The following is a 27,461-nucleotide window of genomic DNA, read 5'->3' as shown; positions in this document are numbered from 1 at the left end:
TTGAGTGACGTATTTGGTCAATGGGAGTACCATAGAGGCTGGTAATAAACAAGCAGTGTTATTGTTTCACAGGTGTATTTCTGACACATGTGTGCCTTTAGCTGTAGACTGTCAGTTGTCTCTGGATGTTGTGTGAAACTCACTGGCCCAAACAGCTGTTGTTGGCCCAAGATGGCTGCCAAAATGGCTGTGCCTATACTTCCAAATTTAATTAATCCTGTGAAAATTACTTTGACCAAAAATAAAACTTCAAAAAACAGCTAGATGTTCATTAAAATTTTCATAGAACACATGAAAGACTCCAGGATTGGTTTCAATGAGGTGTTTTGTTTAAAATGTAATTAATGGCAACAATGAACACACAATATTATGTGAAGCTGATTGGTGGTGTGTCAATTTATTTTAAACTTCACTTTCCACCAACTCTGCGCTAAGCCTTCACAAATAATTAAACATATGTACAAAGTAAACTGCACATTAATTTCAAGGGAGTAGTCACTGATTCAGATAAACAGTTTTTTTTTTTTTTTTTTTTTTCCAATAGTCCATGTATGCCTTACTCTTCACTGATGAATAAAATAAAACATCACAAGCTGCTACTCTCTCCTTTCACTGACAAGTCCTCAATAAGAGCCTGAACAGTTAATAATAGTCTTCAATGTAACATACTTAACGTAGATACTATCATTTTCCAATTCTCGATCTCTTCTGTTCTACTCTTCTTTTGAAATCATGTACACCAAATTAAGTTAGGTTTTTTTCTGTCAGTCAATGCACTTAACTTCTTTCTTGATCCACTTCCAACCCTTGTATACTCCATATATGCAGTGTCTGACTAAAAGCTTGCCGAAATGTTCCAACATGACACCGTTACTCAGTCTCCGACAAGCCTCTTTGTTCTAATGCCAAATCTCCCAAAATAACTTTATCACCTTCTCATTACAGTGCTTTTTCAGGGTGTATACGCCGGAAAAAACCTGGGAATTTTTTCATCTGGGAGACAACCGGGAAAAACACAGGAAATTTTTAGAGTTCCGGGAATTTTTCTTTGTTTTAGTTTTCAGTGAAATTTTTGTAATTTTGAAAAAAAACTGGTAAGAAGTGATACTCTGACAGAGAATTTTACTGTAAGTGTCTCCCAACAGCAAAACATGTTAAAGGCTATAGGACAAAGACCATGCAATTCTTCCTAACAACAAACTGCTTCCGATAACCGTGACATCACAACTGTTCACACCAGGTTAGTTTGAAGAGTTGCTATCGGGGTCTTGCGCGTGCACTATTGAGTAGCGTATGAGCAGTACCTTCTTGAAGTGTGACTGTTAGCAGTGTTAGCTGTATAAGCAGTACCAGCAAGCAGCCAGATGCCACCCAGAAAAATTTTTCTGGCATGCCCAAGCTGATAGATTCGCACATGTGAAGAGCAGTCTGAGTTATAGTGGGGAGGGGGAATAGTCTCCACTTTAGTGATTTTGCTATTTACTCTTTATTTACAGCTCTCATGTTAAATGAAAACAAAATATAATTCTGTGGCCAGGAGCTATCAAGTGTATTAAAATAATTTGCGTAATTACAGAAGACTAAAATATGTTATTAGTTTCAGCTTTGTAATTTCATTTTATTTCCACGTTTTTAGCAGTCAAGCATTAATCTCCTTGCAGAAAAATGAAGTTATTTTTGTTGATCTGCTAAAGAAATTTGCCTTTTATTAGTCTTTCTCGCAGAGGCAGTAAATTCATTTGAAACTTTACATATTCGCATACTCCTTTACCTTTAACCCAAATGAATACAGGCTCATTTACAGATATTTTTCACTAGTATACAAAGACAATGCAGAAGGCGACATAAAAGCTGATTTACCAAAGTCTTTATTTGCAAGTTCTTCCATATGGTAGGTACGATAGGCAATAATGTCTCTATCAACGAAACTTTAAAGTCAAGGTACGTTAGGAACTCCTGTACCTCCACGTACAATGCCTACAGTGGGCCAACCATTACCATGATCAAAAGTATCATTAATGTCAATAGAAAAATTAAGTCTGCCAGGAGAATTCGTCGCTGTTCTAAGCAAACAGTCTATAAGAGTTTGCCACAACAGCTGGAGACAAGAAGAATCGCATACCAGTGAAGAGTGTTGCTGGTACTGCACTTGTTGACGGACCTTGTGTTTTGTGTGGTTGTAGACTTAATTTTTCTATTGACATTAATGATACTTTTAATCATGGTAATGGTTGGCTCACTGTAGCCATTGTACGTGGAGGTACAGGATTTCCTAACGTACCTGGACTTGAAAGTTTCGTTGATAGAGACATTATCGCCTATCGTACCTACCGTATGGCAGAACTTGCAAATAAAGACTTCGGTAAATCAGCTTATATGTCGCCTTCTGCATTGTCTTTGTATACTCATAATAAGAGAAAAATATCTGTAAATGAGTCTGTAAATGAGTCTCGCTCACTTACATAGTATATGGACTAGCTTGGGTTTAGAATATTTTCCCAGTGCCAGCGGAGCAATCACATACTACCATTTATACAGCAAAGAAGAGCACCAACACCTGGCAGCACTGTCACCAGCTTTTAGCTTAAAAGTCCCTCAGGCTAATGGTATGAAATGAAATGCCGTGTGGCTAGGGCCTCCTGTTGGGTAGACCAGTCACCTGGTGCAAATATTTTTAGTTGACACCACTTTGGTGACTCGCGTGTCGATGTGGGTGAGGTGATGGTGAAGACAACACAACACCCAGTCTCTGAGTGGAGATAATCCCCGACTCAGCCAGGAATCAAACGCGGGCCCCTTTGCATGGCATTCTGCTGCGCTGACCACTCAGCTATCGAGGCGAACGGCACACTGCCATAGAGATGTATACAGAATCGTGTTGTGTGTTTGGTTGTGGCAAATGTGCAAAGCATTGCAATGGAGCCAACTATATCTCTTGGGGCTCTTCTTTCGCCATTTCAGTCAACTGAACTGTAACATTTTGGTCTTGTCTGAATTTTAGATTCTTTTGTGCTCTTTTCACTATAACGTTCCCACAATTTATTTCATATTGCTCTTGTTTTAATGGATTTGAACAACAATGGAAATGTAACACAAGAGTATTAATTGCGTATTTTGAGAAGGTGTTCAGTGTTAACTTGCTTGTTAAAATGATCAGTATTTGAAACTGTGATTGCCTTCGTTTAACTGTCACAGTCCGTGGTAAATCATTTCAGATATTAGGAAAATACTCAACTAAATGTAGAACCAGTCTTTCCAGAAATAGGTCACTTGTTAGCAGTAGATGAGTTTTGCTTTGCAAAATATGTAACTTTTTCTCACAAACATTATGCCTTCAGTGACTACCATTGCAGAATATTGTCAAATGATATTTCATAAAACTCTTAGCAATTCTGATTGGATATAAAGGCTGTTAGGAGCACCAAAGATAGTGTGCAGCCCCTAGCAAGTAAGACAGGAAATGAAATTGGAGGTGGCAAAGCAAAACCTGAAATGTTTAACTCAGTTTTCAAATGTTCCTTTACAAAGAAAATCCCATAAGAATTTCCCATTTCAATCCTTGTAACGCTTACAAAGATGAATGAAATCTATTAGTGTCAGTGGTGTTGAGAAACAGCTGAAATTGTTAAAATTGAACAAAGCTCCAGGTGCCATGGGCTCCCTGTCAGTTTCTATGCTGAATTTGTGGCTGAGTTCGCCTCTCTTCTAACCGTAGTCTATTGTAGATCCCTCAAACAAAAAACGGTGCCCAGCTTTCTGGAAAAAGCACAGATCACACCTTTCTACAAGAAGGATAATAAAAGTGATCCACAAAACAACCGTCCAACAACCTTGATATTGATTTGTTGTAGAATCTTTGAAGATACTCTGAACTCAAACATAATGAGGTATGTTGAACAGAATGACCTCAATGCCAACCAGCTTGGATTCCGAAAACATATATCATATGAAACCCAACTTGCACTTTTCTCACATGACATACTGAAAGCTTTGGATCAATGCAATCGCGTAGATGGAGTATTTGTTCATTTCCAAAAATTATTTGGCACAGTACCACACCTACACTTATTATCAAAAGTATGATCATGTGGGCATCAAGTCAAATTTGTGACTGGATTGAGGAGATTTTGGTAGGGAGGATGCAGCATGTTATCTTGGATGGAGAGTCATCATCAGATGTAGAAATAACTTCCAAGTGTGCCCCAGGGAAGTGTGTTGGGACTCTTGTCATTCATTTTGCATATTAATGACCTTGCAGACAATATTAATAGTAATCTCAGACTTTCTGCATATGATGCAGATGTCTGTAATGAAGCTGGTTAAATATTGTCATAGCTTGATGACTGGAATTGGCCAACTCATCCAAATACCTGGGTGTAGCATTTTGTAGGAACATGAAATAGAATGATCACATAAGCTCAGTCATGGGTAAAGCAGTTGGTAGTCTTCGGTTTATTGGTAGAATACTGGGGAAGTGTGATCAATGTACAAAGTAGATCACTTACAGATCATCAGTTTTAGAATGTTGGTGAAGTGTGTGGGACCCTGTACCATGTATGACTACCAGGGGATATTGAACATATACAAAGAAGGGCAGCATGAATGGTCACAGGTTTGTTTGAGCTGTGGGAGAGTGCTGCGAAGTTAATGCAGAAACTGAACTGGGAGGTGTAAACTGTCCAGGAAAGCCTATTAACAGGTTTCAGGAGCCAGCATTAGATGATGACTAGAAATATACTACAAACCCCTATGTATCACTCACATAGAGATCGTGAGGATAAGATCAAACTTATTAGAGTATGCACAAGGGCACTCAGACAATCATTCCTCCCACACTTTGTACGTGAATGGAATGGGAAGAAACCCTATTAATTGGTACAGTGGGACTTACACCCTTGGATACACCTCATGGTTCTTTGCAGAGTATAGAAGTTGTAGATGTAAAATGACAGATGCTCAACACAGATTTTAATTTGTTAGGGTCTCAAATCGTCCTAAAAGGAAATTGATGTATGATTACCATTTCATTTACTGGTTTTTAGAGTTTGATTACTAATGTAAAAAAGGCCTCTGTGATATTGGAAAAAAAATTGTCATAGATTAGGCTACCATTTGTCATTAAGGTTTCACACCGAACTGTGCATAAAAACTGACGATAACTGCTTGCATAGACATTTGGGCTATAATTTTTCAGATGTTAATCATGAAGAGCCATGTATACCTTCCGCCACATGCACATATCAACTTTCCTGTGTAGGGAGGAGAAGCAAAAAAGCTTGCTTGGCAAGGGAGGGGAGTATACAGAAGGCGAGACATGTGAAAAAAGTATTATAGAGAGAGGGAACCATTCGGTAGTCAGATTTATGATATATTATCATTGTAATTAAAACTTCTGGGCTAAGAGGCCATGGTCCAATAGTAGAAATACTTCTCCCTGTTGATAACATGTGACGAGTGCTGGCACCCTCTACGCGCTCTGTATAAGTAGGACCTCCACGGCCTAGCAGCCAGTAGTAGACTCACCTCAGATGATGTTGCCCGCAGCTGGCAACGAAACGTCAGGGAGAAGTATTTCTACTATTGGACCATGGCCTCTTAGCCCGGAAGTTTTAATTACTGAAGACGCCGGCTTTGAAAGCCTACACGCTATAATTATCATTGTGTTTCTTCATGAATGTAATTTTTGGAATATGAAGCACAATATTCCAGTTGTTGAACAAACAGTGACACATTTAGTTAGGTTCATTCTCAAATAGTAAATTTTCATACTTCTATCTGAATTCATCTTTTCGGAGCAAAATTCTTCCAGAGGAATCGCACCTCTCCTTTTATATATGTACACCGTTAATGTAAATAAGGTACTATAATTTTATAAGCCAATAAAACATCAATTTAAGGGGAATTCCATTCTATTGTTCTCAGAGCTCGTCATGCCACAAAAGAAGAGTATAATAAACATGAAAAGTTCTTGGACTTCAAGCAACTTTTGGATCATTTTATAAAAATCCAGGATCAACATAAAAGAAGCAAACAGGCTGCCCGTAATGCTGCTTTATTAGAGAAGAAAATTGCAGGGCTGGATACATAGCACCAAGGTAGCTGTTATTCACTATCTGTGTGGTTAATAAAAACAGTATTGTATCAAAGAATGATTAATGAGACCCTGTGTAGTATACAAATAAAAACTTTTTCCAGTTCATTGATACAGTGTTATCTTAAGCACTTGTTTTATGCCATAGGTATGGTATAATAGCACTATTAGTTTGTTAAATTATTTTGGCATATTGTACAGCAATGCAAAGGCTACACACAGAAAATTTCAGAGGGTTAGCAGCTGTGAAATTAGAAAAATGAAAGCATCTTTCATTGTACATTCTGGAATTTTTTTATACTACCTTAAAGTTGCAGTTGTAATCACAACAAATTTTGTCCTCCTTCTTACAACTGTTTGTGATAAGAAACAAATCCCTGAAGCTGCATTACTCACTGTATTTTGCTTGTGTATCATTGTCTATTTTGTATAGGAAACCTCTTATGAAATGAGTATATTGCAGCTGTTTAATAAATTGCTCTATACATGAACTATTTATTTTTCTGTTTTAAGTTACCTTGGTGTAATACACACATTTCCTTTAGCCTTTATCACATGTGATCAGAAGTATTAGACTCAACCCATTTTGTTTCCCCATGTCCTCTCATCCTGGGGTCTGAGTAACATGTTGCTCCTTCCTCATCTTCCCCAATCTCCCCCCTCGCCCCCCCCCCCTCCCTGAGGGAGGAACAAATAGTTTCAAAAGCTAGGAAATATTTTATTCCATTTAAATATCAGTCAGCAGTACTGGACTTTCATCTCCTGAAGGTAAGCTATGGCCTGCCAGCCATTCTGTCTCTGTAATTTTATAGTTTTCTCAACTGAATCTTGCTTTTGATATCATTAAGACTAACCTGTTAAACAGCTGACACATAGCACTCATAATTGCTGTAAGCTTTAGATTTAATTCTCAATTATTACAGCACAGACACAAAATATTGTAGAAGGAAGAAAGAAATACATATAAAAGCATAGTAACTCTCACTGAAAATTATATGGGGGTAGTTTGAAAAGTTCTCGGAATCATCACGAGAGGTCAGTGCTAGTGCAACGAGTTGTTCATGTGATATTCAATGGACTGTTGCCTGTAAACATGTGCCACATCAGTGCTCTTGTAAGAGAGTTGTGGCGGTGACGTGGCTCTGTTGTTGTTCCCGCGTAGTGATTTGCGAAGATGGAAAAAATTGAGATTCAAGCAATGATTAAATACTTCGTAAAGAAAGATATGAAAGCAAAGGACATTCATGCCGGTTTCCAGAATACACTGGAGGACTCTGCTCCTTCATATTCAACTGTTGCCAGGTGGACAAATTAATTTAAATTTGGTTGGGAAAGCATAGATGATGATCCACACAGTGGACGACCAAGGTTTGTCACTACACCAGAAATCATTGAAAAAGTGTACAAAATGCTCACTCATAATTGCCAGATGTCATCTGAAAGGGTATATCACATTTTACCTGAAGAATTAGAAAGGAAAAAAAATTACTTGCAAGATGTGTGCAGGCGCGCGCGCCAAGTTGCGACACCTGTGTGCCATCCCCATGGCAAAATTACACTAACTAAGGTACGAACTGTTGCCAAACCCACCTTATTAAGCCAATATGGGTCTGTCAGACTTTCATCTCTTCCCAAAACTGAAAACTTTTCTTGGTAGACCAAGATTCACTTCAAACAAAGAATTGATAGCCAGAGTTGACAACTGTTTTGCAGGCCTGGAGGAAACTCATTTTTGAGATGGGATCAAGGCACTGTAACATCGTTTGGACCAAGTGCATTAATCTACAAGGAGACTACATTGAAAAATAAAAAAGTTTCAGAGATGTAAGTACTTTTTTTCTATTCTGTTCTGAGAACTTTTCCAACCACCCTCATATAATGCAACAACAACAAAATAGAATTGAAGAAGAATGAAAACTCTGTACTTGGATAAAGTTGCCTGGTCATTGAATACTGACTGTCAAAGATGAATTGAGGTGGGTTGGATAAAACAGAGATGACAGACAAAGACACAAGCACACACAAACACTGATGACAACAACAAGAAAGGAAAAATAACATGATTATTTTTTCACTAATAATCTCTTGCAGATAAAATTTGAAAATATTTTCCTTGAAGTTGTCTGATTATTGTTACCTACTGGAGCAGTCAAGTTTGATTCTTGAAATACCCTTCATCGATTGCATCCTTCTCTTTGATACACTTCTTTTGTTTCCCATTAAATATGATTTTTGTTGGTTCTGAGTAACTATGATTGGGAATCACACTTCTACTGGGTGTCTGAGAGTTTGACTCTTTATTTGACGTTAAATAGTGAAAATGTTGGGAGGGAAGTGTGTTGTAATTTATCGAGGTTGTGGACAAGTCATTCCTCTGCTATACCCTTTCTTCCAGGATCGGTTATTGTCTTCTGCAGGACAGATTCTGTGAAGATTGGGAAATAGGATGAAGTACTGGCAGCACAGAAACTGTGAAGGCAGTTCATGGGCCATGCCTAGATAGCATAATCTACTGAGAGAACATCCGATCAAACCCAATGATCTGGGTGCAAATCCCACTGCAGCACACAGTTTTAATCTGTCAGGAAGTTTCAAACAAGTCATCATTTTGAAGACCAGTGTTAAATACTTGCATAAAACAGAACTGACAGACTATTTTGTCTTTTTGCATCTATGTCGTAAACCAGTGTTACCGAGTGAGATGGCTTATTTGGGATTATTGAGGTTCGTATCCCTATGTGGCCATCCAGATTTCTATTTTCCATGGTTTATCTAAGTCACTTAATGTGAATGCAAGAGACATTCATTAAATAAAGGAATGACCATTTTCTTCCCCATCCTTGTCTAATCTGATCTCATGCTAAGTTTCTAGTGACCTTGTTGACTGGATGTTGAATCCTAATCTCCTTGAACCGTTATTAACTCTTTGTTTCAGGAAGAAATTAGTCTTATCTTTATCTTATCATATCTCAACTACTTAGGTGTGGCTAGCTAGTTTGTATGGTCGAGCACTACTTTCAAAAGGCAGGGATTCAAATTGCAATTTTCAGTTGTCACAATTATTTCAACCTATGTGTGTCCATCTCGGTGGTAATACTTTCAACTGTGCTAAGGGAATATAACAAAGGGCACTGTGGCTTAACCAATTTTTTTTTCTGCACACACACACACACACACACACACACACACACACACACACACACACACACACACAGAGTCTCTTGCTAGTCATTATACATTGAAATTTCAGCTCCCTGAGTTTGAGTGTTGCTTATTATCGGCTAATTGTAATAAATAATGGCTCACAGACTCCCAACACCTTATTCATCCAAAAGACCATCAGCACAGGGAATTATATTATGTTCTTCTAGCTCTGTCAAGATTTCCAAATGGTGACTTTAACAGACCCACTAGAATTGGACCAACTACCAATTTTGTTGAATGTCAACAACAACAATATGGTGAAAAAGCCAACCATGATACCGTTAGAGCATTAAGAAAGCTCAGTGTAAGTATACAAGACAGTATTATTTCAAAATACCCTTAAACTTGGAGATACATCAAAGAGGAAACAGCAATATTGGATGCAGCAGACCATTCAGTCTCAAAGTAAAAGTTAATGCACTTGAATAAGTAGCATCTTTATTGATGGTAGACTTTGAACACTGTAAAGAAATTTCCAGAAAACGACTTGCATTTCATAAAGACAGGAAAAATCCTACTATAGATAATTAGCTTAAACTTTGTAAAACGCAGGCACAAACTAAAAAAAAATAAAATCTCAACACAGTGACAAAAAAGGCTTGTGGGCAAAAAAATGAACATATCTGAGGTATTCCAGCAAGTTAAAATAAGAATCAGACTTTCACCTGCAGAAAGTATCTTCAAAGATATGGATGACTCTTGTTTAATAGCATTCATGGAGTCCACTGACAGTGCAACTTACTTTCAATATACGAATAACGTCTACTTGGATAACTTTCTATGCCAATCATTCTATATGCATAACTGCAGAAAGTACTAAAGAATGCTACAGATTCTTCCATAGGATAGATACCATACATCACTCTGTGTTACGTCATGTGCCTATTTTAACTAAAATATGTTTACTTGATGTTTATAAAACAGCATAGATGAAGAAAGAATAGACACCTGATTGGTCAATTCAAATTATTCTACAAAATTCACAAAATTCAACATTAATCCTCTTGGCTAAAAATCATTAAGACCAGCCTCATTATAATCTTGCACTGTTATAAAACACTTGAACACATGATTAAAATAAATTGGAATAGTGGCTAGAATTATTTCCAAAGTTGCAACTTGGATTTCACAAAGGAAAATAGATGCTTGGCACACACTCATTTTATCAACTAAAATCCAAACCGTGAATAACAAGAGGTCAGCACTTTCTGCAGCAATATATTATTACCAGTCCTACCACCAAAATTATTAAATATGGGCAGCATTCCTTCCATTTTTGTTTCAGAAATCAACTCATTTTCAAATTAACATGAAATATTTGTTCGACACAATAATAAACTACATAACCCCACAATTACATGAAAAACGCTTAACCCAAGGGGCTGTCCCAAACACTGCTTTACATAATCTATACCTCAGATCTCGAAACTATTTTTTTCTTCGGCAGTCAAAATTCTCCAGTATCCTGATATATGCTGTAGACAAAAGGTTTCCTGCATCAAAATACTTCTTAGAGCAAGCTGTCTCAACGTTAATTTGATGGCTCAGTGCTAGTGGCCTTTCAAGTATTGGGAAACAAATCCTCAGTTGTCCACTTTATAAAACTATATTATTCTGTTGCGTGAAATAAAATTTCCAGTTAAAATATCTGTGGAATTTTTGTACATGATCTTTAGACAAATATTTCATATGGATTAACTACATTGAACGTAAAACCATCTACGAATATTATGAAGTCAATAGCTGGTGCTTGGTGGGAAGCTCATCCCTCTATTATTCTGATGTTATACGGAGCTATATAGGGTGATTCAAAAAAGTTTACAAACTGACATGGCACATAGGAACTGGGGGGTTGTAAATGCCATGAGAGAGCTGTATGGTAACGAATGGGGACCATTCTCACTGTGGAAGTGTTGGGAGTAACATACTCCAAAATGGCTGAGATACATTCGATTTATGGCATGGCCAACTGCAATGGATGAGAAGCTGTGCAATTGTATCATGCAAAATATCCCGATAGAAAGGTGCCATGCCACACATTATTCTCCATCCTGCATTGCCGATTGCACAAAACTGGCTCGTTACATGTGCACAAGCCAGATGCTGGTCACCAACAAGCAACACAAACAGTTGCAGCAGAAGTAAGCGTTCTCGAAAAGGTGCAATCGTATGCTATCAACAAGTACACGAGGTGTGTCCCGCACCACTGATATCCGCCAACACTCCATCTGGCACACTGTACACGACGAAGGACTGAATCTGTTTCATTTCCAATGCATCCATGCACTGCAGCCAGAGGACAACAACAGTCAAATGGGATTTGTGCAGTGGTTTCTGCAGGAATCTGCTGCAGGCCGAAGCTTCATATCAAGTGTCCTCTTCACCTATGAGGCTGTGTTCTCACTCGAGAGCTTGATGAACATACACAACCTGCATACTTAGGCGGATGTGAACCCACATGCTACACATATGCATACCTCGCAATGCAAATTTACTCTTAACGTGTGGGGAAGACTGACTTCATGGTTGCATGTATCTTGTGAGATGTTATGGCAGACATACTGAATGATGATGTCATGCCTATTCATCACCACATTCAATTTCAGCACAGTGGAGCCACCACACATTTCAGCAGACATGTGAGGACACATCTGCAGGCAACCTTTCCTGGCTCTGGATTATTATAATCACGGGGAGAGGGGGGGTGGGGGGGGGGGGGCAGTCGCATGGCGACCACAATCACCTGATCTGTCCCCAATCGACTTTTTCCTGTGGGAGTCTCTGAACGGCCTTGTTATGAAACACCTGTAACATAGCCAGAAGACCTAGTCGGCAGGATGTCTTCAAGATACACTAGGTATCTTGGAAAGGCTGTGGTGTCCAGTGCATTGTCGTCGTCGTCGTCGTCGGGCATGTCTCGATCACCTGGATGAAATGTTGAGCATCTTCTGTAGTGGACATCCATTTTTAACATTTGACTAAATAACGGCAACGCCATTTGGTAGCCCCAGATGGTCTTTGCGACCTCCAGTACCTATGTGATTACTGATATGCTTATCATATGCCCAATGTGCCATGTCAGTTTGTAAACTTTTTTTAACCACCCTGTATCAGTACTGGACTATTGAAATATCGTTTACAGCAGTTTGTCAAAAAAACTGCTGTCTAAACTCAATAGTTTTCCGATATTGTTGTCTGCAGATATACATCATCAGAATGCGATCTACACCTACAAATGGATTGTTAGCTGAAGCAGTGGAACAACATCTCAGACAAATGAAAGATTTCAATTAGCAAAGAAGTTCCTTCTAAGGGGTTATAAACAGACTACTACTCCAATTTCAATCAATGGACCATGTCACTCTCTGCATTCAAATTAATTTCCTACACAGCCTTTATTCTTATTAGCAGCAAACCTTGTTTATGAATTTAAATGTCATATCAACACAAGTGGTGTGGATATACAATCTCAGTTCTCAAGGCCTTCTTTCTATACTTGGAACAAAAATATTGTGAATTGGATCTCTGATGTTTCATCAAAGGCATTATTAATATCAAAATTCCTGGGTGGAAAAATATATAAAACAAGAGAAACGCAACCACTTACTTTTAGAGGACTGGCGCATGGCACACAGAAACACTAGTTTTTAAACTCTAGCTCTGTTTCTAGTAAGAGTATATTCAGACACACAACCACCCAGCTGTGGCAAGACTGATTACTGAATATTGATTATCAAAAGCCGCTGCCTGAAAAAATGGTGGGAAGGAGGAGGTAGGGGAGGATGCACCAGGCATGGAGAGGCTATCAGGGTAGCGCGAGGCAGGTCATTCGCAAGATGACTCAGTGGCTGTATGATGAGATGAAAGGAGAGCAGAGGATTGAGGATGGGAGAGGAGAGGAGGGGAATGGAGGAAAGGAGAGGAATATGGTGATAAAGGAGACAGGGAGGGGGGGAAAAAAGAGAGAGAGACCACATGACGGGAGGGGGCAGGAAAAGTGATGGGGGAAAGGTACTACACAATCTGAGTGGGAGAGGAGTGGTGGGGACAAAAGAAAGAAGGGGAAAAGGTAGGGTGGGGCAGTGAGAAACCTGTTAGTGGAGGTTTAAGCCGGAGGAGAGAATTATCCTAGGGGACTTTAATGGATAAATAGGTAAAGAGGATATGTTCATCCCCACAATAGAAAAACATGGCAAGCACTCGACCACAAACAAAAATGGATTAAAAATGATCAATTTTGAACTGTCAAAGAATATAAGAATTTGCTCGACGATGTTCCCTCACAAAGAAATACACAAAGGTACGTGGTGCTCTCCAGATGGCAAAACAGTAAATCATATTGACCATGTTATGACAGATCACCATTGCACTTCATTTATAAGAGATGTCAGAACGTACAGAACTAGTGGTACAAAAGATGAAAACCAAGATGATTTGGAATCAACAATCAAAAATCACACCAAAACCTAATTTATACATCGAACAACTGAAGGAACTGCCTGTTAAAGAAACCTATGTGACTGAAATAAATAACCGATTTACAGCATTGCAAGAAGCTGAGGAGGTAAATAGTGTCAAGAAGGCTTGGGAAAGAATAAAGACTGTAGTAACAGATGCAGCAGAAAAAACACTGGACAGGAAAAAGAAAATGAAGAAACATAAATGTTCAATGAAAAGTAGGAGAGAACAGTGGAAAAGAGGAAAGAAGCCAGCATACTGTGGCTGCATAATAAGGAGAGAGAAGACAGGAGAGAGACCTTCAAGGTGGTTAGAAGAGAAACAGCAAGAGTTCTACAAACAGAGAAAAGGAAGTATCTAACTGGAGTCCTAGAATCTATAGAAGTGGAAAGCAGGAATGGAAACTCAAAGAAATTGTTTCAGTATACAAAGAAAAGTACGAGAGGTTATCAAAGTGAAAACCTATTCATAAAAGATAAAAATCAAAATATACTAACACAGCTGGAAGATATCCTCGAAAGATGGAAAGATTATCTCTCAGAAATGTTAAATTCCACTCATCCGCACATAACCTTCAGTTATGCAATGTCTGAGAGTGACAGCATTAATAATGACGAATGTAGAATCACAGATCAGGAAGCAATCCACACCATTCAAAAGCTGAAAAACAACAAGGGAGCAGGTGAGGGCCAGACATCAGCAGAGATGTTAAAATAAGGTGGAAGCAAACTACACAAAGAAATTTATAACCTTATCACAATGATAAGGAAAACTGAAACACTGCCTGAAGATTGGAAAACTGCAATAACTTGCCCCACACATAAGAAAGGAAACAGAATGGAATGTGGAAATTACAGAGGAATCAGTTGGCTGAACATAACACACAAAATCCTGTCAATTATCATTCTGGAAAAAATAAAACCTTACGCAGAAAACATTATTCAAGATTACCAGGCTGGATTTCGAACAAACCATTCCACAACTGATAATTTGTTTACTATACGACAGATCTTAAGGAAATATTGAGAATTCAACAAAAACATCCACTGTCTCTTCATTTACTTCCAGCAAGCCTATGACAGCATCCACAGACGTAGCCTCTACAACATGTTACGATAATTTAGTACACTCAGTAAAATCATTAGGATGATACAACTGTGCATGGATGGCTCCCACGCAGCAGTGAAGTTCAGAGGATCCATATTCCCCGCCTTTCCGATTAAAACAGGCTTACAACAAGGAGACGCTCTTTTGTGTGTCCTCTTAAACCTTGCATTAGAGAAGGTGGTTCAGGAGAGTAATTTACATCTATACAATGGTCTCCGATTCGAATACAGTGAAGTATAACTTCTGGTTTATGCCTACGATATAATGTTGCTGAGTGAAATTGAAGAAGAACTGAAAGACATGTACAGATCTCTCAGGCACAGTGCCAGCAAAATGGCGCTTTTGATTAACCAAGAGAAAACAGAATAAATGGAAATAGGTCGAGTCATAAACCCAAATCCTTACTTTGAAATTGACCAACATTCTAAATTCAGGAAAGTTCTTCAGTTTAAATACCTTGGATCATGTTTCAACAGTCAAAATATCATAACAGTGGATATAAACAAAAGAATAGCCTCAGGGTCAAGATGTCTGTACTGACTAAGCAACCCACTCAAAAGTAAAGCTTTGTCAATCACCACCAAGATGAGGATATAGAACACTAACATCTGCCCCATAGTACTGTATGGCTCAGAAAGCTGGACACTTACAAAGAATGAAAGAAAAAACTGAATGTTTTTGAAAGAAAAGTAATGAGAAAAATCTGGTGACCTGTGTTGGAGAATGGCATATGAAGAATTCGAAAGAACAATGAAATATATCAGCTAATGAAGCAACCAACTCTCATCCAGAAATTAAAAAGTACGAAACTGCAATGGGCTGGACATGTGGCTAGAATGGAAAACAACAGAATCACCAAAAAAGCATTTGAAGGACCTCTCCAGGCAACAAGACCATTGGGCCAACCTCATGCAAGATGGAAAGATAACACAGAGAAGGACATTGCAGCATTAGGAATTTCCGCAGGGTGGAGAGAGACTGCGAGAGATAGAAGGCGGTGGAAGCAGATAATTGATGCAGCACGTGGTCTACAGGGCCTGTCATTGCTGAGGAGAAGAAGAAGAAGAAGAAGAAGAAGAAGAAGTAGTTCAGAGAAACTTACGTTGGAAGGGAGTATCCACATTCCCAGTGTAGTGAAGCAGCTGTTGAAGTCATTAGTGTTGTGATGTGCAGCATGTTTGACAACTGGATGGTCAAATTTGCAGTTTGCCACAGTTTGGCAGCCTTCATTCAGTTGACTGTGGACAGTTGGTTACTCATCACACATGTAACAGATGCTTGAGACTGGACAGCAGTAGGAGGTGGCACGTGGCTGTATGGGACAGGTCTTAAACCTGTGCCGACCACAAAGGAATGACCTTTGTGGTGCAGAATTGGGGGCTTGATTGGAGTATCAATCAACAAGGATATTGTGTAGGTCGGGTGGACAGCGGAACACTAGTTTGGGGTGATGTGAGTAGGATATCCCTCATCTCAGGTTATGACGAGAGGTATTCAAAGCCTTGGTGTTGGATGTGGTTGAGCTTTTCAAGATTAGCATGATAGTAAATGATTTGTGGAGTGCTGGCTTGGTGGCTGTTCAATAGTGTTACTAGTGTCAGAGGAGAAACTGGAACAAGAGATCTGCTTGTGGATGAGCAGTATAGGATATTGTCTGCCAATAAAGGCTGTGGTACAATATCGGTATATTTCAACAACTGCTTTCCACGCAGCATCCACAGGTGGTAAGACTGTTTGGAGGAGGCCTTGTGACTGGAACAGGTCACAGTTGTCAAAGTGGAGGTACTGTTGGTTGTTGGTGCACTTGATATGAAAGGACATATTTATGGAGCCATGGAGTGGTGATCAGCATCTAGGTAGGTGGCTCACCCAGTTGAGAAAGACCAGGTGAAGCAGAGGAAATATGTATTACAAGTACTGGGGAAGGAGAAAGTAGTCCTTGCCATGAGTCCAGATCATGAAAATGTCATTAGTGAATTGGACCCGTACAAGAGGTTTTACGTGTTGACTGGATACGAAGGATTCCTCTAGGTGGCCCATAAATAGGCACAAGATGATGCCATGGGGCTACCCATGGCAGTATTGCCATGGGACTACCCATGGCAGTATCATGGGTTTGTTTATAGATTTGACCTTCAAAAGTGAAATAATTGTGGGTCAGGATGCTGTTGGCCAGGAGGATTAGAAAAGAGGTGGTGGGTCTGGTATCAGGAGGATGTTGGGAACAGTAGTGTCCCACGGTCGCAAGGGATGTTGGTGTATAAGGATTTGCATCGACAATTACCAACAGGGAGAGGAAATGTGAAAAAAACAGCATAAGAAGTGATCAGTGTCTTAATGTGGGATGGGAAGTTATAGACAATGGTTTGGAGGTATTTGTCGACAAAGGTAAAGGTTCATTTAGTGGGAGCATTATACCCAGCCACAATAGGGCGACTATGGGGAGACCTGTACGGTGTGGCTGGTGGAATAGGTAAAAGGTAGGAGTGGTAGGTATGCATGGGGTTGCTGGTGTGATGGGGAGATGGATTCAGTTCTCAGGTTTTGGGATAGTATAATTTTACAGTCTAATAATAATTTTGTGGGTTTAATTATTTCAGTTATTACAGCCCTCTTCGATGATTTCTTCAGTAAAGTAAATGTCAACAGCTGGTAAGAGGCTGCACTCGTGCAAGGCTCATCCTCTTCACTGCCTTCTTCTCCTTTGCTCCCTTCCGTCCCCCCCCCCCCCCCCCCTCCTCTTCCCACTCTCTATCCCTTATATGCAATACCCTCTGAACTACTTTCATCTTGAGCCACTACGTTGTCTGAAGAATGACCTGCCTCACATTATTTTGCTACAGCCTCCTTGCCTTGTGCATCCTTCCCTAGCTCCTCTACACCTCTACTCATGCAACTGCTTTCAAAACTCGATATTTGGTAATCAGTCTCACTGATACTGCGAGTATATACTAGCTGTACACAAAGTCCAGAAACACTTTCAATTATTTATTGCACAAGTACCAAACATTGTACAGATATCATACACATGTCATTTTAAAGAGAAACGATGAAAGTTTTTTTTTTTATCCTGCATACCGCCACAGCATAGTTTGGTAATTTGCTGACAGTCTGCGCTAGCCGCAAACATGGTCAGTTCAGGTGCGGATCGGGCTTTCTGTGTGTTGTTTCATGAGATGGCATCCCTGATCACCAGATCTCACTCCGTTGACTTTTTTCTGTAGGGATATATTAAAGATCTGGTGTATGTACCACCTCTACCACATTATGCAGGAGAGCTCCAGAAGAGAATACGGGAAGCGACTGCCACAGTTGACGATATCATGCTGGGATGGGTATGGCAAGAATTCGATTACAGCATTAATGTCGGCCGGGTCACTCACGGTTCGCATATCAAATGTTTGTAAATAAAACTTTCAGAGTTCAAAATGCAATTGTATGACATCTGTACAATATTTAGTTCTTGTGCAACAAATAATTGAAAGTGTTCCCAGACTTTATGTACACCCTGTAGTTGGGTGTAGAACATTGTTTATACCTACTAGAGCAAGAGCTTGAAAGCTAGTGTTACATGTTTTGTATTTTGTGTTTCTGTGCACCATGCACCCATCGTCTATTGGTAAATGTTCGTCTTTGCCTTATTTATGTATTCTTAACACTCACAGATGTTTCAAAAATAGGACCCAATCGACCAATTGGCTTTGGTTTTGTATCCCCACAACCGTCACTGTTCGAACAACTTGACATCCCAGAACTTCTGTCTGGGAGCACAGCAGAAGCTATAGCCATAAAAGAAGCAGTAATATTTGGTAGACAAATGGGAATTTATCCATATCTACTGAGACTAAATAGTATACCCCAATACTCAGAAATAGTCCACATAAACCTTCATTCACAAGAAATAGTTCTCTAAATTAGTTACAAGTAATTCACGTGTCTCCCCCCCCCCCCCCCCCTTGAACCATGGACCTTGCCATTGGTGGGGAGGCTTGCGTGCCTCAGCGATACAGATGGCCGTACCTTAGGTGCAACCACAACGGAGGGGTATCTGTTGAGAGGCCAGACAAACATGTGGTTCCTGAAGAGGGGGCAGCAGCCTCTTCAGTAGTTGCAGGGGCAACAGTCTGGATGATTGACTGATCTGGCCTTGTAACATTAACCAAAACGGCCTTGCTGTGCTGGTACTGCGAACGGCTGAAAGAAAGGGGAAACTACAGCCATAATTTTTCTCGAGGGCATGCAGTTTTACTGTATTGTTAAATGATGATGGCATCCTCTTGGGTAAAATATTTCGGAGGTAAAATAGTCCCCCATTCCGATCTCCGGGCGGGGACTACTCAAGAGGACATTGTTATCAGGAGAAAGAAAACCAACGTTTTACGGATGGGAGTGTGGACTGTCAAATCCCTTAATCGGGCAGGTAGGTTAGAAAATTTAAAACGGGAAGTGGATAGGTTAAAGTTAGATATAGTGGGAATTAGTGAAGTTCAGTGGCAGAAGGAACAAGAATTTTGGTCAGGTGAATACAGGGTTATAAATACAAAATCACATACTGGGAATGCAGGAGTAGGTTAAATATGAATAAAAAAATAGGAGTGCGAGTAAGCTACTACAAACAGCTTACTGAACGCATTATTGTGGCCAAGATAGACACGAAGCTTACGTCTACTACAGTAGTCCAAGTTTATATGCTAACTAGCTCTGCAGATGATGAAGAAATTCATGAAATGTGTGACGAGTTAAAGAAGTTATTCAGGTAGTGAAGGGGGACGAATATTTAATAGTCATGGGTGACTGGAATTCAAGAGTAGGAAAAGGAAGAGAAGGAAACGTAGTAGGTGAATACAGATTGGGGGTAAGAAATGAAAGAGGAAGCCACCTGGTAGAATTTCGCACAGAGCATAACTTAATCATAGCTAACACTTGGTTCAAGAATCATAAAAGAAGGTTGTATACATGGAAGAATCCTGGAGATACTAGAAGGTATCAGATAGATTATATAATGGTAAGACAGAGATTTAGAAACCAGGTTTTAAATTGTAAGACATTTCCAGGGGCAGATGTGGATTCTGACCACAATCTATTGGTTATGAATTGTAGATTCTACATCTACATCTACATCCATACTCCGCAAGCCACCTGACGGTGTGTGGCGGAGGGTACCCTGAGTACCTCTATCGGTTCTCCCTTCTATTCCAGTCTCATACTGTTCATGGAAAGAAGGATTGTCGGTATGCTTCTGTGTGGGCTCTAAACTCTCTGATTTTATCTTCATGGTCGCCTCGCGAGATATACGTAGGAGGGAGCAATATACTGCTTGACTCTTTGGTGAAGGTATGTTCTCGAAACTTTAACAAAAGCCCATACCGAGCTACTGAGCGTCTCTTCTGCAGAGTCTTCCACTGGAATTTATCTGTCATCTCCGAAACGCTTTTGCGATTACTAAATGATCCTGTAACGAAGCGCGCTGCTCTCCGTTGGATCTTCTCTATCTCTTCTATCAACCCTATCTGGTACGGATCCCACACTGTTGAGCAGTATTCAAGCAGTTGGCGAACAAGCGTACTGTAACCTACTTCCTTTGTTTTCGGATTGCATTTCCTTAGGATTCTTCCAATGAATCTCAGTCTGGCATCTGCTTTACCGACGATCAACTTTATATGATCATTCCATTTTAAATCACTCCTAATGCATACTCCCAGATAATTTATGGAATTAACTGCTTCCAGTTACTGACCTGCTATTTTGTAGCTAAATGATAAGGGATCTATCTTTCTATGTATTCGCAGCACATTACACTTGTCTACATTGAGATTCAATTGCCATTCCCTGCACCATGCATCAATTCGCTGCAGATCCTCCTGTATTTCAGCACAATTTTTCATTGTTGCAACCTCTCGATACACGACAGCATCATCTGCAAAAAGCCTCAGTGAACTTCCGATGTCATCCACCAGGTCATTTATGTATATTGTGAATAGCAACGGTCCTATGATACTCCCCTACGGCACACCTGAAATCACTCTTACTTCGGAAGACTTCTCTCCATTGAGAATGACATGCTGCGTTCTGTTATCTAGGAACTCCTCAATCCAAAACTGAAGAAACTGCAAGAAGGTGGGAATTTAAGGACTTGGGACCTGGATAAACTAACTAAACCAGAGGTTGTAGAGAGTTTTAGGGAGAGCATGAGGGAACAACTGACTGGAATGGGGAAAAGAAATACAGTAGAAGAAGAATGGGTAGCTTTGAGGGATGAAGTAGTGAAGGCAGCAGAGGATCAAGTAGGTAAAAAGACGAGGGCTAGTAGAAATTCTTGGGTAACAGAAGAAATATTGAATTTAATTGATGAAAGGAGAAAATAGAAAAATGCAGTAAATAAAGCAGGCAAAAAGGAATACAAACGTCTCAAATATCAAATCGACAGGAAGTGCAAAATGACTATGCAGGGATGGCTAGAGCACAAATGTAAGGCTGTAGAGGCTTGTCTCACTAGGGGTAAGATAGATACTGCCTACAGGAAAATTAAAGAGACCTTTGGAGAAAAGAGAACCACGCGTAATAATATCAAGAGCTCAGATGGCAACCCAGTTCTAAGCAAAGAAGGGAAAGCAGAAAGGTGGAAGGAGTATATAGAGGGTCTATACAAGGGCAATGTACTTGAGGCCAATATTATGGAAATGGAAGAGGATGTAGATGAAGATGAAATGGGAGATATGATACGACATGAAGAGTTTGACAGAGCACTGAAAGACCTCAGTCGAAACAAGGCTCCGGGAGTAGACAACATTCCATTAGAACTACTGACGGCCTTGGGAGAGCCAGTCCTGACTAAACTCTTCCATCTGGTGAGCAAGATGTATGAGGCAGGCGAAATACCCTCAGACTTCAAGAAGAATATAATAATTCCAATCCCAAAGAAATCAGGTGTTTGCAGATGTGAAAATTACCGAACTATCAGTTTAATAAGCCACAGCTGCTAAATACTGACACGAATTCTTTACAGACGAATGGAAAAACTAGTAGAAGCCGACCTCGAGGAAGATCAGTTTGGATTCCGTAGTAATACTGGAACCCATGGGGCAATACTGACCTTACGACTTATCTTGGAAGAAAGATTAAGGAAAGGCAAACCTAAGTTTCTAGCATTTGAGACTTAGAGAAAGCTTTTGACAATGTTGACTGGAATACTCTCTTTCAAACTCTGAATGTGGCAGGGCTAAAATACAGGGAGCGAAAGGCTATTTACAATTTGTATAGAAACCAGATGGCAGTCATAAGAGTCGAGGGGCATGAAAGGGAGGCAGTGGTTGGGAAGGGAGTGAGACAGGGCTGTAGTCTCTCCCGGATGTTATTCAATCTGTATATTGAGCAAGCAGTGAAGGAAACAAAAGAAAAATTCGGAGTACGTATTAAAATCCATGGAGAAGAAGTAAAAATGTTGAGGTTCCCCGATGACATCGTAATTCTGTCAGAGACAGCAAAGGACTTTGAAGAGCAGTTGAACGGAATGGATAGTGTCTTGAAAGGAGGATATAAGATGAACATCAACAAAAGCAAACGAGGATAATGGAATGTAGTCGAATTATGTCGGGTGATGCTGAGGGAATCAGATTAGGAAATGAGACACTTAAAGTAGAAAAGGAGTTTTGCTATTTGGGGAGTAAAATAACTGATGATGGTCTAAGTAGAGAGGATATAAAATGTAGACTGGCAATGGCAAGGAAAGCGTTTCTGAAGAAGAGAAATTTGTTAACATCGAGTATAGATTTAAGTGTCAGGAAGTCGTTTCTGAAAGTATTTGTATGGAGTGTAGCCATGTATGGAAGTGAAACGTGGACGGTAACTAGTTTGGACAAGAAGAGAATAGAAGCTTTCGAAATGTGGTGCTACAGAATAATGCTGAAGATTAAATGGGTAAATCGCATAACTAATGAGGAAGTATTGAATAGGATTGGGGAGAAGAGAAGTTTGTGGCACAACTTGATCAGAAGAAGGGATCGGTTCGTAGGACATGTTCTGAGGCATCAAGGGATCACCAATTTAGTACTGGAGGGCACCGTGGAGGGTAAAAATCGTAGAGGGAAACCAAGAGATGAATACACCAAGCAGATTCAGAAGGATGTAGGTTGCAGGAAGTACTGGGAGATGAAGACGCTTGCACAGGATAGAGTAACATGGAGAGCTGCATCAAACCAGTCTCAGGACTGAAGACCACAACAACAACAATAACAACAACAACAATTCACGTGTGTTTTAATCATGGACATTTTCCAGTACATCTTCACCAAAGTTTTTTATTATCCTCATTGTCATAGTAATAATACCTCTTCTGTTGATCTCAACCATATTTTCTACATTTATTCCAAACACTGTGTGCATAGATATGTTTTCATGGAAGATTTGAGAAAAGCTGATATCGTGTGGTTCTCCCAGTATTATGTATGGAAATTTCAATATTTAAATTCTTGACATCTTCTCAAATTACCACATACATGTAATACTTAATTTTCCGGAAATGAATATTTAATACCATATTTGTAACAACCACTTGAAGTGTAATGTATACCTGTGTGGTACTTTCTTCCAGATGCTAATTTTTTAAAAAAATTAAAAATATCATATTGTTTTTAGTTATGTACCATCAGTCAAATGGGTGTCAAAATGTAATAAGTTTGATTGAGTAACAATTTAAACATTGATTTCTGTGTGTTTATATTCTCAAAAATATTTGTCTACAGACATAGCACTTGAAATGTCACTAGGTGGGGAAACTCCATTGTAATGCATCGTGTTATGTTAGCAGCTCCTGGGCTCGTTTTCTGGTTGTCCATCGCTCTTTTCTTAATGCTGCCAAATGTGCTGTCATCCAGCACATAATCCACGGTTTGAAATTCTCCCTCCGTCTCCATCTCTTTCCTTCCATTTACCCTTTTTTTTTAAAAAGTGTCTCCTCTCATAATTTGTCATATGCAGTCTATTTTCCTTTTTATTGCATTCAGAAATTATATCTCCTCTATCACCCTTCTGTGTGGCACCTCAGTTTTCACTCTATCCTTCCATAAGTACAATGTGGACTGTGTTATGCAAGGACAGTAATTTGCTGAGGTATTCTGTTGCCTTCCACAATTTGGTGTAGCTCTTATATCACCCCTAAGGCAAATACTTTCCCACTCTCTTTTTTTCTTATTTAATCCATATACAGTATTTACCTCAAATGTCAAACCACTTTTATGAGGCAGATTTTTTCATCCTTGTTGTTTAAGAAATAACTTACATTTGATTGGTGACCGTGGTATGAAAGCGTTGCAGATAAATATTTTACCTGACGAAATATTCACCCACATGCACTCAGAATTTTGACCCAGTGTTTCTTTGAAGATTGTCTGCCCTATTTTCCTTTCGTTTAAAGAATATATTGTATTCTTTCAAAGTTTTTTAACTGAGGAAATATAACTATCCAAAAGTGTTGTTGTAAGAAACATAAAATTGTTCAAATTCTAATGTGTAAACCACTCAAAACACGTATTATTATTTTGTGGTGTATATTGTTACTAGGAAAACTTGTTGGTTAATGAAATATTTCAAAATACACACATCAAAAACAGTTTTGCATCACCTTGGTTCCAAAAAATCGTAAAGACAGATGTTGACTGTGGATATTGTATTACAGACACAGTCCCTTAGGCTGTTCAGAGATGTCACTAAACCCGCCCAAAGATGAAAACAACAATGCACAAGCAGTGCCTATTAGATGGAGGGGGTCCAACAGCCGAGCAGTTCCAATCATTCCACCAGGAAGTAGGTAAATGGCTCGTGTTGTTTGTAGTTCAACCATGCTTAAACAGTCAATACCACAGTTCGATCACGTCCTCATTGTTACTTTGTGCCAGGCAGGGCTCCCAACAAGGGAAGTGTTCAGGCATCTCAGAGTGAACCAAAGCGATGTTGTTCGCACATGGAAGAGATACAGAGAGACAGGAACTGTCGATGACATGCCTCACTCAGGCCATCTGAGGGCTGCTACTGCAGTGGTTGACCACTACCTACGGATTATGGCTCGGAGGAACCCTGACGGTAACGCTACCATGTTGAATAATGCTTTTCGTGCTGTCACAGGATGTCGTGTTACGACTCAAACTGTGCGCAATAGGCTGCATGATGTGCAACTTCACTCCCAACGTCCATGGTGAGATCCATCTTTGCAACCACGACACCATGCAGTGCGGTACAGATGGACCAAACAACCATGCCAAATGGACCGCTCAAGATTGGCATCACGTTCTTTTCACGAATAAGTGTCGCATATGCCTTCAACCAGACAATCATCAGAGACATATTAGGATGCAACCCAGTCAGGATGAATGCCTTAGCACACTATCCAGCGAGTGCAGCAAGGTGGAGCTTCCCTGTTGTTTTGGAGTGGCATTATGTGGGGCCGATGTACGCCGCTGCTGGTCCCATGGAAGACGCCATAACAGCTGTATGATACATGAATTCCATCCTCCAACCGATAGTGCAACCAAATCGGCAGCATATTGCAGAGGCATTCGTCTTCATGTACGACAATTCACAACCCCACCATTCACATCTTGTGAATGACTTCCTTCAGAATAACGAGGTTGCTCGACTAGAGTGGCCAGCATGTTCTCCAGACATAAACTCTACCAAACATGCCTAGGATAGATTGAAAAGGGCTGTTCATGGACGGCGTGATCCACCAACCCCTCTGAAGGATCTACGCTGAATCGCCGTTGAGGAGTGGGACAATTTGGATTACCAGTGTCTTGATGAACTTGTGGATAGTATGCCACGACGAATACAGGCACACATCAATGCAAGACGACGTGCTACTGGGTATTAGAGGTACTGGTGTGTACAGCAATCTGGACCACCACCTCTGAATGTATCGCTGTATGGTGGTACAACATGCAATGTTTGGTTTTCATGAGCAATAGAAAGGGCAGAAATGATAATAATGTTGATCTTTATTCCAATTTTCTGTACACTGTTATGGAACTCTCAGAACCGAGATGATGCAAAATGTTTTTTGATGTGTGTATATGGTTTTGTTTCTAGAATAATCTTGGCAGGCAAATTTGTGCACTAAAAATGTCTGAGCATAACAGTAGAACCCAATGGTAACTCCATTTAAAGAATACCCAACCAACAGAGTGACCTCATTAAAAATACAAGCTTAGTCTACATTTTCTGTCCTTGATGATGTCATTATTATGTATTTTAACATTTGGTAAGTTATTTATGCAAAATTTCATATGCAGCCCTTTAAATATGCAGTACAGACAGGGCCAATCAAGACTTGTTCTGTGAGTCACTTCCTACTAAGCCATTGTCAGTGTGTCTGATAAGCACTGTCAGTCATCACCAACTCATGTTATGCAATTTAGATTTGAGAAACTGGTGTTAGTTATCATTCATACAAATAGGTTAGACTCCATGGAGTCGATGAAAATTACCTGATTTTGTGAAAAGTTATACACAGTGTGGTCTGCAGGTGGATAATATCACTGTAGACTATAACTTTCAATTAATGAAAAGTCATCTTAATTATTGAAAGTTCATGCCAGCATTCATTTTATCATTAATTGAATTAGAGTGGGAACATTTATAATGCAAAAAGATTAGTAAATTCATGCACCGAAGACAACTGCAGAGTGAAAGGACCCTAATACCCTCAATTTGACCCCTTTGTTGATTTATCACAGAAGCAGTGGAAAGTTATTATTTCTGGTACAAGCGCGTGCTGATTCCTTACTTGTCAACATACGGATTGAAATTAAACCCCAAAAACAAAGATATCAAAGCAAGATAGTGATAAGATGAGCTCGAGAAGGATTTGTCAGAACTGAGAATTGAGTGGAAGTGACAAAACTGGAAAAGCAAGTACTCCAACCAATATGCCAGAGGTAAACGACACAAGAAGATACAGGAAAAGAATATAGTGTCACCAACTGAGCAGACAAGACATGAGATTACTTGAGATTTGTGAAGAAGAATATGAGAGAATAAAGGAAAGGGTGCAGAGGTTCTAAGCAGAGGAGGAGGAGAAAATGCAACCCATGGTCATACAAATACTGTAATGAAAGATCGCCAACTACTTCTTCTGTCCCTAAAAATGTTATAATTACAAACAAATCAGGCTGCACTAATGACATGTGAAATGTAACTCAAACCTACACCATGGGGAAATACAACAGGGCAAGAAAAATATAAAATAAATAAAAATAATGAGAAAGGGGGAGAGAATCCTTGTAACTGTCTGGAATGGCAAACAACAGTAAGTGCAGACAGTTACATTTAACCCAAGAACACTAGGTGGGTGGGGCTGGGGAGGGGGGATGTTACATTGCTACTAAACTATTGTAAAGTTTACTATTCCACATTTTATTCAAAGGAAGTTTTAATTGACAGGTAATGCATTAGCTACTTGCAGTTATTAGATCTCCAATGGTATGTTACATACCAAATTAAAACGCAACATACTCTTTTACACCCTACGGCAATCATAAGTTTCATGACGGTTTTGTAATCTGCGGTTAACAATGAAATAAGCAAATACCTACTACAACAATGAAAAGTC

The 27,461-nt window shown here is 39.6% G+C and overlaps 1 protein-coding gene across 1 annotated transcript in view; it reads left to right on the top strand.

The window, feature by feature from the left end:
• LOC126272038 (protein VAC14 homolog) overlaps positions 1 to 6,582 on the top strand; it is a 106,586-nt gene extending 100,004 nt beyond the window's left edge. The window contains exon 14 of the mRNA XM_049974552.1: positions 5,923 to 6,582. Within this exon, the coding sequence (XP_049830509.1) occupies positions 5,923 to 6,088 (166 nt within the window). The 3' untranslated portion in view covers positions 6,089 to 6,582. The remainder of the gene's footprint in view (positions 1 to 5,922) is intronic.
• Positions 6,583 to 27,461: the final 20,879 nt, after the last annotated feature.

The sequence above is a fragment of the Schistocerca gregaria genome, chromosome 5 (genome assembly GCF_023897955.1).
Source record: "Schistocerca gregaria isolate iqSchGreg1 chromosome 5, iqSchGreg1.2, whole genome shotgun sequence".
Classification (NCBI taxonomy): domain Eukaryota; kingdom Metazoa; phylum Arthropoda; class Insecta; order Orthoptera; family Acrididae; genus Schistocerca; species Schistocerca gregaria.
Note: the sequence above shows the minus strand (reverse complement) of the source record. Positions and strands in the feature narration are given on the sequence as shown.